At 44.5% G+C, this 12,870-nt stretch overlaps 1 protein-coding gene across 1 annotated transcript; it reads right to left on the bottom strand.

Annotated features, from left to right (window-relative positions):
* Positions 1-6,547: 6,547 nt before the first annotated feature.
* On the bottom strand, positions 6,548-12,346 carry LOC123069789 (uncharacterized AAA domain-containing protein C16E9.10c). The gene is made up of 16 exons (XM_044492729.1): positions 11,995-12,346; positions 11,457-11,578; positions 11,268-11,356; positions 11,115-11,150; positions 10,713-10,806; positions 10,304-10,346; positions 10,113-10,210; positions 9,713-9,771; positions 9,140-9,636; positions 8,991-9,066; positions 8,823-8,909; positions 7,894-8,462; positions 7,654-7,792; positions 7,493-7,561; positions 7,093-7,335; positions 6,548-7,006 (listed from the first exon to the last, which is right to left on the bottom strand). Exons 1-16 carry the CDS (start codon positions 12,216-12,218, stop codon positions 6,893-6,895), a joined length of 2,559 nt encoding a protein of 852 aa, XP_044348664.1. The 5' UTR covers positions 12,219-12,346; the 3' UTR covers positions 6,548-6,892.
* Between the last annotated feature and the right edge of the window lie 524 nt (positions 12,347-12,870).

Below are 12,870 nucleotides of genomic sequence, written 5' to 3'. Positions count from 1 at the left end.
TCATCATCTTGTGCCTTTGATCTCCATCTCCAAAACATCGTCATGATTTCCATCGTCACCGGCATGACACCATGATCTCCATCATCTTGATCTATATCAATGTGTCGTCACATGGTCGTCTCGCCAACTATTGCTCTTGCAACTATTGCTATCGCATAGTGATAATTGTAAAGCAATTATTTGGCGCTTGCATCTTATGCAATAAAGAGACAACCATAAGGCTTCTGCCAGTTGCCGATAACTTCAACAAAACATGATCATCTTATACAACAACTTATATCTCATCACGTCTTGACCCTATCACATCACAACATGCCTGCAAAAACAAGTTAGACGTTCTCTACTTTGTTGTTGCAAGTTTTACGTGGCTGCTACGGGCTTAGCAAGAACCGTTCTTATCTACGCATCAAAACCACAACGATAGTTTGTCAAGTTGGTGTTGTTTTAACCTTCTCAAGGACCGGGCGTAGCCACACTCGGTTCAACTAAAGTTGGAGAAACCGACACCCGCCAGCCACCTGTGTGCAAAGCACGTCGGTAGAACCAGTCTCGCGTAAGCGTACACGTAATGTCGGTCCGGGCCGCTTCATCCAACAATACCGTCGAACCAAAGTGTGACATGTTGGTAAGCAGTATGACTTATATCGCCCACAACTCACTTGTATTCTACTCGTGCATATTACATCAACGCATAAAACCTGGCTCGGATGCCACTGTTGGGGAACGTAGTAATTTCGAAAACTTCCTACGCACACGCAAGATCATGGTGATGCATAGCAACGACAGGGGAGAGTGTTGTCCACGTACCCTCTTAGACCGAAAGCGGAAGCGTTAGCACAACGCGGTTGATGTAGTCGTACGTCTTCACGATCCGATCGATCAAGTACCGAACGCACGGCACCTCCGAGGTCTGCACACGTTCAACTCGATGATGTCCCTCGAACTCCGATCCAGCCGAGCTTTGAGGGAGAGTTCTGTTAGCACGATGGCGTGGTGACAATGATGATGTTCTACCGACGCAGGGCTTCGCCTAAGCACCGCTACGATATGACCGAGGTGGATTATGGTGGAGGGGGACACTGCACACGGCTAAGAGATCAAGAGATCAATTGTTGTGTCTTTGGGGTGCCCCCTGCCCCCGTATATAAAGGACTGGAGGAGGGGGAGGGCCGGCCCTCTCTATGACTCGCCCTAGGGGAGTCCTACTCCCACCGGGAGTAGGATTCCCCTTTCCTAGTAGAACCAGGAGCCCTTCCAAGTAGTAGGAGTGGGAGGGAAGGAAAGGGAAGGGAAAAGGAGAAGGAAGGAAGGGGGCGCCCCCCTCCCTAGTCCAATTCGGACCAGCCCATGGGGAGGGGTGCGGCCACCCTTTGAGGCCTTTCTCTCCTTTCCCGTATGGCCCATTAAGGCCCAATACGAATTCCCGTAACTCCCTGGTACTCCTGAAAATACCTGAATCACTCGGAACCTTTCCGATGTCCGAATATAGTCGTCCAATATATCGATCTTTACGTCTCGACCATTTCGAGACTCCTCGTCATGTCCCCGATCTCATCCGGGACTCCAAACTCCTTCGGTACATCAAAACACATAAACTCATAATATAACCGTCATCGAACTTTAAGCATGCGGACCCTACGGGTTCGAGAACTATGTAGACATGACCGAGACACGTCTCCGGTCAATAACCAATAGCGGAACTTGGATGCTCATATTGGCTCCCACATATTCTACGAAGATCTTTATCGGTCAGACCGCATAACTACATACGTTGTTCCCTTTGTCATCGGTATGTTACTTGCCCGAGATTCGATCGTCGGTATCTCAATACCTAGTTCAATCTCGTTACCGGCAAGTCTCTTTACTCGTTCCGTAATACATCATCCCGCAAATAACTCATTAGTTGCAATGCTTGCAAGGCTTATAGTGATGTGCATTACCGAGTGGCCTTCGGAGACATCTGTAGAGCACCTTTATAACCCCCAGTTACGTTGTGACGTTTGGTAGCACACAAAGTGTTCCTCCGGTAAACGGGAGTTGCATAATCTCATAGTCATAGGAACATGTATAAGTCATGAAGAAAGCAATAGCAATAAACTAAATGATCAAGTGCTATGCTAACGGAATGGGTCAAGTCAATCACATCATTCTCCTAATGATGTGATCCCGTTAATCAAATGACAACTCTTTGTCTATGGCTAGGAAACATAACCATCTTTGATCAACGAGCTAGTCAAGTAGAGGCATACTAGTGACACTCTGTTTGTCTATGTATTCACACATGTATCATGTTTCCGGTTAATACAATTCTAGCATGAATAATAAACATTTATCATGATATAAGGAAATAAATAATAACTTTATTATTGCCTCTAGGGCATATTTCCTTCAATAGGTTCATGGGCGGAACCCGCAAGTTGGTCACCAAAACATACATCAAGTGGCACGTGGTATCCCATTGTCACCACAGATATCCACGGCAAGACATACATCAAGTGTTCTCAAGTCTTTAAAGACTCAATCCGATAAGATAACTCCAATGGGAAAACTCAATTCATTACAAGAGAGTAGAGAGGGGAAGAAACATCATAAGATCCAAATATAATAGCAAAGCTCGCGATACATCAAGATCGTATCATCTCAAGAACACGAGAGAGAGAGAGATCAAACACATAGCTACTGGTACGTACCCTCAGCCCCGAGGGAGAACTACTCCCTCCTCGTCATGGAGAGCACCGGAATGATGAAGATGGCCACTGGAGAAGGATTGACCCCTCTGGCAAGGTGCCAGAACGGGTCTAGATTGGTTTTCTGTGGCTACGGAGGCTTCTGGCGGCGGAACTCCCGATCTAGTCTGCGTTCTGAAAGTTTTAGGTCACGTAGGTATATATGGGTGCAGGAGGTACGTCAGGGGAGCCACGGGGGCCCCACGAGGCAGGGGGCGCGCCCCTACCCTCATGAGCAGCTCCCGTATCTTCTGACGTGGGGTGCAACGAAATCAGGTGTGTTTCCTTCCAAAAATAACTTCTCCAGTTGATTTCGTTCCGTTTCGACTCCGTCTGATATTTCTTTTCTTCAAAACACTGAAATAGGCATAAAAGAACAAATCTGGGCTGGACCTCCGGTTAATAGGTTAGTCCCAAAAATAATATAAAAGTGGATAATAAAGCCCAATATTGCCTAAAACAGTAGATAATATAGCATGGAGCAATCAAAAATTATAGATACGTTGAAGACGTATCAATGATGTTCCCCAGTTTGTCTATCCTATTTTGGAATTAAGTTTGTTAGATTGGTCTCTTCGTTGCAGTTCATCTGTAGTTGTCTTCTTCTATCTTATTTAGGGGCATGGTCTATTAACTACATTATGCCCTCCACGTCGTGCTGCTGCTCCCAAGGTTCATGTGCCTCTCTTGGCTGTAAGGCCACCACGCCGAGTGGTTCGGCGTGCTGTTCCTGTGCCTGTGTTGCCGGTTAGCCCAGTTCATTTGGTTGTGCGAAAGAGGAAATGTATGTTATCTGTCCCTTCATGCTATTGCTTCCTCCTTGAGGTATTCTCTTTCTTGCCTGCATTAGTTGTTAAATCAGTCTGTGCTTTGCATGCCTATAGGGGGTGGTTTATTTCCTCTTCTTGCTCCTGATATTACTGCATAGAACTGTAAAAGATGCTTGTTGGATAGATTGCAAGCTCATAACAAGCGTGGTTAGTCCATGTACTGATCCTTTGTTTTCACCATCGTTGGTGCTTCTCTGCTTTCTTCTGCTGTTGTCAGTGTTTCTCTCTTCTATGGTATACACAGAGGATCTGCCTGGCTCGCCGCTTGCGCCTGATTGGACTGGCTTTTCGACCGAGGAGGTTGAGATCCTGAAAGGTATAGGGTGTTTTGTTGTCGTAGTTCATCATGCCTTCTCTTAGGGACGTCGATCTCATTCTGACAGTTAATGACCTGTCTGTAGCCTTCCTTCTGAAATGGCCGTACTATGGGAAGCTGGAGTATAAGTGTGGTTGCTGCCATGCTGTCTTCTGGTGGGGAGAGAGGTTCAAATCACAAGCAGCTCTTACAAAATGTCGTATCATTTACAATTTATGTTGTAAAGGAGGAAAGGTGTTGATTCCATTTTTTTAAAAAACCAGTGTTCCTAGATAACTTGCTTGATTTCAATGGGTCTCCAGAGTCTAAGCATTTCATTAAAAATATATGCGAGTATAATTGCTTATTTGCTTTTACCTCGATGGGGGCTATTGTAGACCGTTCGGTGAATGATGGTGGAGGGCCAAACATTTTTAAGATAAATGGAGAGGTTTGCCACCGTATAGGCTTCGCTTCTATTGGAGGAGGGTGTTGCTCCAAAGTATGCTGAACTGTATATACATGATACAGAAAATGAGGTGGACAATAGAATAAATGCATTAAACAACAAACATGAATCTTCTGGTGGCTTGCGAAAACCTATAGTCGAGGGGCTCATGCATATGCTGAACGTTAATAACTCATTTGGTAAGCAGTTTCATACGGCTAGCGCGATCTTGAAGGATAATGGGCATACTACAGTCTCAATTCGCATTCTTGCCCCAGGTGAGAATGACAGTCCTCAGTTCTGGTAATATCGACTTGGAGACTCCTTCCATGGACTTGATAGCACATTGTCGAGGTCCAGGGCTACAGAGTATATTTTTGTTGGAACCTTCCTATATGCCTTTGCAATACCCACTACTCTTTCCGTACGGGGAATGAGAGTCCCAGTTAGGTGTTCATTATGTTGACGTTGAAAGAGGATTGAGATGACTATGCATGATTACTATTGCTTCTGCTCTCATTATAATTAAGGCTGGCTGGCATAACCCGTATTTATGCGCTGGATACCGTTTGATGAGCACGCGCAGGAGGCAGGCGCCGTTTGGCGTCGTAGTAGCATCGACGGCAGAAGGATCTGGCAAGATCATTGCATTAATTGCTCTTGAAGATGAGACTGCGGAAGAAGGTAGCAACAGATTCTACAGCATGCGCATGCGGTGCACGTTGAGGGTCTGCTAGACCAGTTCGGCTTGGTGTGTCCGGCGTGCGGTCAGGGCACATCATTAATCTTGTAGGTAGGCGACATTTTTTGTCTGAAAAATGGCTTTGGGTTACTCTATGTATTTGTAAGACTTTATTGAACACAATAAAAATGGTTGTATGGATCGCTCGATGTAGAAGCCGGGGATTATCCTCCTTTTTCCAAAAAAAAAGATTGAAAGAGGCCGTGATGGTGGCCGGAAGGAGGCCGTACCGTGGCTGGAGGCGGAGGAGGGTTCCGAATGTGCTTGGACAGGTCAGCCTGCTTGAGGTGCACGAAGGCTGCGCTGCTGATGAGCATTTCCTCGGTCTGCTCGCTGCAACACACGCATTAACATTTCATTATCTCGCCAGGTTTGATCCGTCCATGTTCAACTGAATTCAGTATCTCGTCAGTAACAGAAGTGGTAGTTTTCTGCCAAAAAAATTTAGCGCAAAAGTGGTAGTTTCTCACGACCAACCAAGAACTCGTAAGCAGCCCAGCCCAGTAGGCTTTTCTTTTTCTTTTTTACAATTCGAGGATTCTTGTTTTTCTTTCCTCTTACTTACGTTTATATTTCAAAAATGCTCTAAAGTATAGATACATATTCCCTCCGTCCCTAAATATAAGTCTTTTTATAGATTTTAATATAAACTACATACAAATGTATATAGATATATTTAGAGTATAGATTCGCTCATTTTGCTCCGTGTGTAGTCCATAATGGAATCTCTAAAAAGACTTATATTTAGGAATGGAGGGAGTATATGGTACAATTACTTTACTTTGTTTATTTTTTAAAATGTTCACCACCTATTATAAAAATATTTGGGGAGTGTAAATTTTTTTCTAGATGTTTTAAAAAATGTTTGTACTTTCGAAAACAATGTTCGCTTCATTAAGAAAATCACACGTTTAAAAAATGCTCATGTAGTGTAAAATTTGTGCTCGGCGAGTTCTGAAAAATGTTTGCACCATTCAAATTTTTTTGTGACATTTAATACACAGTTAAACAATTATATTCATGGCATTTTGAAAAAAAAATGTTACTCCCTCTGTTCACTTTTATAAGACGTTTAGACAATTCAGACATCGCTCCAAATAGTTCAGTGTCAGCTGTTCAAAACGTCTTACAAAAAAGAACGGAGGGAGTAGCATGTATATGAAAAATGCACAAGCTGTGTTAAAAATTGTTCGAATGTGTATTTGAAAAAACTGTTCATCAGGTATTTAACAACAGTGTGAAGGTGTATCTGATAAATGTTTCACATGTACTAAAACCTGTTCAATGTGTATTCGAAAAGTGGACAATGTGTAGTATTCAAAAAATATTTTCAAACATGTATTTGAAAAGTTTTTCATGATGTATTTGAAAAATGTTCAATGTGTATAAAAAAAGGTTATAGCTGGATCAACCTCGGCGCACAGAACGCCACTATCTCTTTTCTGTTATCCGACTCACAATGAACATTCTTTATCCGACTGAACAACTGAAGCAAACACATCATGGTGGCACTAAATAACACTGACATATATATTTCTAATAGTCCTTCACATTACAAATAGCCTAAACATAAATAGTTCATGCTAAAATTCAATCCAGATATACACTCAGGCTAACAAACCAGCTACAACATATATAATAATGAATAACTACAATACTTGTTCGTATAAAAGAATCGTACATGATCCAATGCCACCTGCCACACATCTCAAGGAGTCCATTCCAAGATCCTAACTCAAGGTTGCTCACAGGAAATCCCCTCTCCTTTCCCACCAACATATGCATGCTCATGCTCTGCTGCCAAGGCTTCAGCGATTTGCCCAACACAACACATCCACCATCATTTCGGTTCTACAAAAAGTAGGTCAGCTGCTCCTTCTTCCTCGACCCTCCTTCGCCGTAGAGGTCATTCCACTGCTTCAGCTCGTTCATGACAGCGCCCTCCGCGGCGAAGCTCGCGGCGACCTGCAAACCATCACAAACGGTTCAGTGGCCTCGTTCTATCAATGTTAACATGCAAAAATGCAAGTCAGGGCAGCAAGCAAACTCACCTGATTTTTGGCCTGCCTCAGGTCCTCCATCGTCAGAGGCCTAAGATCGACGACCGCTTCCTTGTCGCCTTCAGCCTTGGCTTCCGAGGCATCAACCTTGCTTTCTGAATCACCCTCTTTGCCATCTGAATCCACCTTCTCTGAACTGTCTTTGTTCTCTGAACTCACCTTCTTGCTCTCTGCCTTGTCTGAATCCTCTGCTGCCGCGGCGGTTTTCTGCTTCGCCTCCGTTTTCCTCCTTTCCTGAAGCATCAAAGAATGTGTCGTTGGACAAGCATTATGGGATGTTCAGAACAATTTGCTTGTTCATAAGTAGTATTCATAGTTGGCTTAGCAGCATCAAAGTCATCACACACTTATGTAAATGCTTAGGAAAGAAGACATTTGTAAGTAACCTTACCATCTCTTTCAACCGTTCTTTCTTAAGTAGCTCCCTAACCGGTCGGTAAGCAGCTGTAACACAAAGATTCTGGGTGCAAAAGGAAAATTAACAACTTTCAGTGATTCAGTCAGATTGACAATAACTACCTACTAACTCAGGTTAAATAAAAATGTACAAACCTTAAGATCACTGCCGCTGTAACCTTCGGTCATTGTCGCAAGCTCCTTGTACTCGATGTCTTTATCGACCTTCTCCTTCGACAAAACTGTCCTTAAAATCAGCTCTCTACTATCTTGAGTGGGAAGGCCAACCATGATTCTGTTTAGGGTGACAGATAGGAGCAAACAATTAGCATCTCATCATCCAACAACCACACTACTATCTATTCTCCACCAACATGATGCTGCATTTGAACAGACCTGCGTTCGAATCTCCTAATGATGGCTTCATCAAGGTCAAACGGTCTATTTGTCGCGGCAAGAACGAGGATTCTTTCACCGGACTTCGACAAGATACCATCCCAATGGCTCATGAACTCATTCTTGATCTTCCGCATCGCCTCATGCTCACCGCAGCGAGCGCGCTGCCCCAACATGCTATCTACCTCGTCCACAAAAATGATAGTAGGAGCCACCTTTGCAGCCAAGCTGAACAATGCTCGGACATTCTTCTCGTCCTCCCCGAACCATTTCGATGTGATTGTGGACATTGAGACATTGATGAAGCTGGCGCCAGCATCATTTGCTATAGCCTTAGCGAGCATTGTCTTGCCAGTTCCAGGTGGCCCGAACAGCAATATTCCACGGCAAGGCTTTAGAAGTCCTCCTCCCTTGAAAAGGTCGGGCCGCCGAAGAGGAAGCATGACCAGCTCCTGAAGCGACTCTTTGATATCAGCCAGGGCTCCAATGTCATCAAATGTCACTCCTAGCTCACTTGGTGGTATAACCTCTGGTCTGATACGCTTTTCAAACTCATTGTCGGGTATTTCCTGCTCAGACAAGAAAGCATCAAGGATAAGAACTTCTGCCAATGCTTCCAAAGAAGAACTACTACCTTCGTAAAGAAATATAAGAGTGTTTAGATCACTAAAGTAGTGACCTAAACGCTCTTATATTTCTTTACAGAGGGAGTACCATGTTTTGCTTTGATTGACATTCAGTAAACTAGTACCAAACAAGATACTTCAGCATGACAGTAAAAAGAGGTGTACCCTAATTTCTGTAACGTGTAGTGAGTGACTCTGGTCTTGTTTTAAATAAAATGGGATCGGTCACCGGTCTTTCCCTACCCTGTCCTTTTGCAAATATGTAGCAGAACGAAAGGCACAAGCAAACTGAATAGAACTTACTGGTTTTTGTGGCGGGGCGTCGCCATCTTTACCCGGCGATTTATCATTCTCAGGTTTCTTAGATCCAGGTGCACCTTTCAGACCATCCTTTGCAAACAGTAGCATTCAAGTTAGCCTGGTAGGTAAACTGGCACACTATTTTAAGCATATGTACTACATCATAAATACCTCGTTTGCTTCGAGTTTCAGCGTGTCTTTCCCACCAAGGCCAGTTTCTTGAAAAATGCTTAGCCCATGGGACAAACTGCAGAGTAACATTTTGTTAAGAAAACCAGAACAAAGCTAATTAAAACTGACATTAAGATAAATTGTCGAACCTTTTGGAAGACAAAAGGAGCTTCCCATTTTTGTATTCAGGATCATTGGTATGAACCAAATGGTAAGAAACTGCCGACACGATAATTTCCTCGATGTAGTTGCTTAGAACCATAGTATCCGCTTGGCAGATTGAGCTCAAATCATCGCAGTCTAGATCGTTTGCCGAGAGCACCTCCACAATGTGGTTTCTGTTGTCCTGAATCTGAATTTTCCTTGCGTCTTCTTCCATTTGAGTCTTCCAACCATTGAGATGGATTTCTTCCTGTGGGGGTTTAATGTCAACATGATATGGAAACAGGGTACTAACTCTGTCGTCCACATCGCTGTACTCAGCGTCAGAGTTAAGTAACCGGGATCCTAGTATCAGCACTTGCCCGGATAACTTGGCTAACATTTTCTGGAACATGGAGTAAATTCTCTGCGATCTGTGAAGGAAGTGGTCAACATCCCTTATGTAAAGAATAATGGGATCGCTTTCAGCCACAGAAATCATGACCTGTAAAAGTGGTTACATGGTAAGCAGATGATGGATAAACGGAGCCAGTCAGGTTCAGTCAAGGAAGCATAATTACCTTGTAAAGTGACTGTATCAGAACTTTCTCATCGAAAGACCAGCTACTGGCTCGCCTAGCTGAAATCGTATGAACATAAAAGGTTAACAGCCGTAAGGATGATGTGATTCTCTTGTTCTACTTCACATGTGCAAAAAGATGAAGAGCCTGTCTAAATTAAAAGCATTAGAAACACACAGAAGCCATTGTAGTTGAGATGCCATTTGTATGCCAGCACTTCATTTTCATGAACTAGTACAAACTCATGTACATAATTTAACCTGAAAACGTGGGTGTCATGCAGCTTGAATGTACTGGACACTAGTAACTGTTATGTATGGGACATCTACAATAAATTCTGCATACTCGAATCAAAATCGCTAATAACTACAGTAAAGAAAACTTCAACAAAGATGTTCACCTGAATGCACAGAACATTGTGATGCTACGTCGCTCATATCAGATGGCATAGAAGCATTTTTCCGGAGTAAAGGGTCATTGCTAGCAACATCAGAGCCTCTGAAGAAAAGGAACAGTGGGTACAAATAGATCAGATAACAGTACATATTTAATCTCCATATTCAACAAATAAACTGGCAAGTGTAGATTTACCTAGCTCTCGAATCTGCACTGCTTGTCTGACGACGCAATGATTCTGCATAAGGGTTTCATCCACAGAAGGACAGGAACAAGTCAAAATCTCAAAATATTGAGCAACCAAACTGAACTATACTTAGAATAAGGTTTCCATGATTTTTTGTTTTTCGAAACTTGGTTGGTGGAAAAAGGGGCTACAGAAAGCACACATAACAGCTAGTTTTACGTACACTGTATGTATTCTTGCAAAAAGAAAATAAATAGGTGGAATTGTATGTACTCTAAAGTTACATATTGAAGAGTAAACAAATGTCGAAAACCCCTTTTTTCTTGATCAAAACGAGAAAGCATATCAAAGACAGTACACTGTATGTGCTGTTGCAAAAAATAAAATAAAATAGGTTGAATTGTAAAGCTCTGGTACCTCTAGGCTCATCCTTCTTTGGAAACATTGCGAAAGATCCAATGAAATCGGACACCCGCCCAAACGTCGTCTCGGACGCGGACTGGTTCTGAACCTGCACAACACAAGCATGTTTTCAGGTTGTCGAAAAATGAAGCATGTAAATTCAGAGCACATAAAAACAGAAACAAACTAGACAACAAATCCTTGAATATCAGACTAAAATAAGTGACGCGACGGCTATGTATATGCAGCCAAAAGTGAATGATCGCAATATCTTTTTCTTCTGTTATCAGTCACGCTGTGGGCCTGCTATTGCTGAATCCAATCAGGGACCCAGTTTGCCAAGTTGCCCAAATAAAAATCTGAAGATGCCCCAACCAACAACACTGGCACGCAAAGCAGGCATGTTGTTTTACTCACCAAGGCCTTGCTGGAGCCCCCATACTTGCTCTGGATCTGCAGCACACAACAACATTCAGCAACAAGAAAAAAGTTCAGAATCACGGCATGAGAAACGACGACGAAGCGAAGGTGAAAACAAGCGGTATCGGAGTTTGATCTCCGGTTGCTGACCCGGAGCGAGAAGTCGGTGACGTCGAGGAGCAGCAGCCGGGCCTTGTAGTAGTGCGACAGAGCCTTGGCAAGCGACTGCAGGTAAGCCTCTGCAAACATACATGAAGCAGCAGTCCGTCAGTAATGGAGCAGAGCAAGGGGTGGAGAGAAACCATATCCATGATGATGGTGGCCGGAGGGAGGACTGACCGGTGGGGCCGGAGAGGAGGATGGCGCGGCTGGCGGCGGAGAGGTTCCGGATGTGCTTGGACAGGTCGGCCTGCTTGAGGTGCACGAAGGCCGCGCTGATGAGCACCTCCTTGGTCTGCTCGCTGCAACACACACATCAACATTACTCACTATTCTTGCAACTGAACTGAACTGAACATGAACTGAATTTTACTCCAAAAAACTAAACTGAACTTGAACTGATCAGGGCAGAGTACAAAGAAACTCTGCTCAGATTTCATAGCCAACTCAACTGAACATCTGCGGTACCATGCGTGTGAATCACCCAACGAACTGCCTTTTACTTTTGGTGGAAGAACATGGACGGTAACGGTGGGGACATTTTGGTGAAGAAGCTGGAAAGCAGAGTTCAGTTCAGACTAGCTACAGTAAACATCAAACCGAGGGAACGCCGCAGGCAGAGTCGAGCCGTCGGTCGAATCAGTAAACACCAAACCGACCGGCCAAATCAGAGCTTTGATCGGAATCCGGCAACGGCGAGCAAGGCAAGGGAACGGACCTGAGGTAGCAGTGGCGGTGGTGGAACTCGTCGAAGGTGACCTCGCTGTCGCGGCCGTCCACCACCAGCCGCCGCAGCTCCGCCTCCACCTCCGCGGCGCCGGCGCCGGCGCCTGAGCCTCCGTCGGCCGCGTGCGCCGGCTTCGCCCACCTCGCCGACGCGAGCCCCAGCCCGACGCCCACGCCCATGCCCACCGCCGACGCGAGCAGGCTCCTCTGCTCCATACTAGTCTGGACGCGCGCGCTCGCGATCACCACGTCCTCGAGCACGCACGCACGGTTCGCAAGAACTTGGAGGAAGAAGAGGAAGGCGGGGGAGAGTAGGAGATGTGAGGAGGAAGGCGGAGGGGAAATGAGCCATTGGGGGAGGGTTGTTGGGGGTATATATAGGCGGCGCAATGGCGGCGAGCCAGCCGGCGAACATGGGGTTCTGGTTCCGGGAAAAAAGAGGCTTTTTAGACCAATGGCTTTTTAGCATAGTGGATATGGTAATTCAATTATACTCCCCACATTATTAGTGTACTAAAACACCCTATGGTTAATTTCTTCGCAAGAAGTTAGCTTTACACATGTATGCATGGCAAACATTTTTTATAACGGAGGCAATTTTTTTTTACTAATACATTAACAAAGAAGCCGAGAACTGCCCCGCGAATTGGTGGAAAGCCGATAAAAAGCCCTTGCAAATTTGTTATAGAAAGAAGAACAAGCAACATACCGACAAACGCTCTCAACACGCAACTCCTAAAAGTCTGACACATGTGTCTCAACATCGTAGAGGTAGCCTCATTGTATGGTTGCAACTCGAGGAAAATACATCGACAAAGATAATAGGCAAAACCAAACCTTGAAGATGAAATGGCCCTCCTCGAAAACG

The sequence above is a fragment of the Triticum aestivum genome, chromosome 1A, assembly GCF_018294505.1.
Source record: "Triticum aestivum cultivar Chinese Spring chromosome 1A, IWGSC CS RefSeq v2.1, whole genome shotgun sequence".
NCBI lineage: Eukaryota > Viridiplantae > Streptophyta > Magnoliopsida > Poales > Poaceae > Triticum > Triticum aestivum.
This window is presented reverse-complemented; position numbering and strand designations above follow the sequence as displayed.

Bases quoted from the DNA above. Each gene is read 5' to 3' on its own strand.
- LOC123069789 (XM_044492729.1), bottom strand. From the start codon at position 12,218: ATGGAGCAGAGGAGCCTGCTCGCGTCGGCGGTGGGCATGGGCGTGGGC. The intron at 10,347-10,712 runs GTACCAGAGCTT...ACCCTTATGCAG, and splicing joins AAAGAAGGATGAGCCTAGAG to AATCATTGCGTCGTCAGACA. The intron at 9,772-10,112 runs GTGAACATCTTT...ATACGATTTCAG, and splicing joins ACAATGTTCTGTGCATTCAG to CTAGGCGAGCCAGTAGCTGG.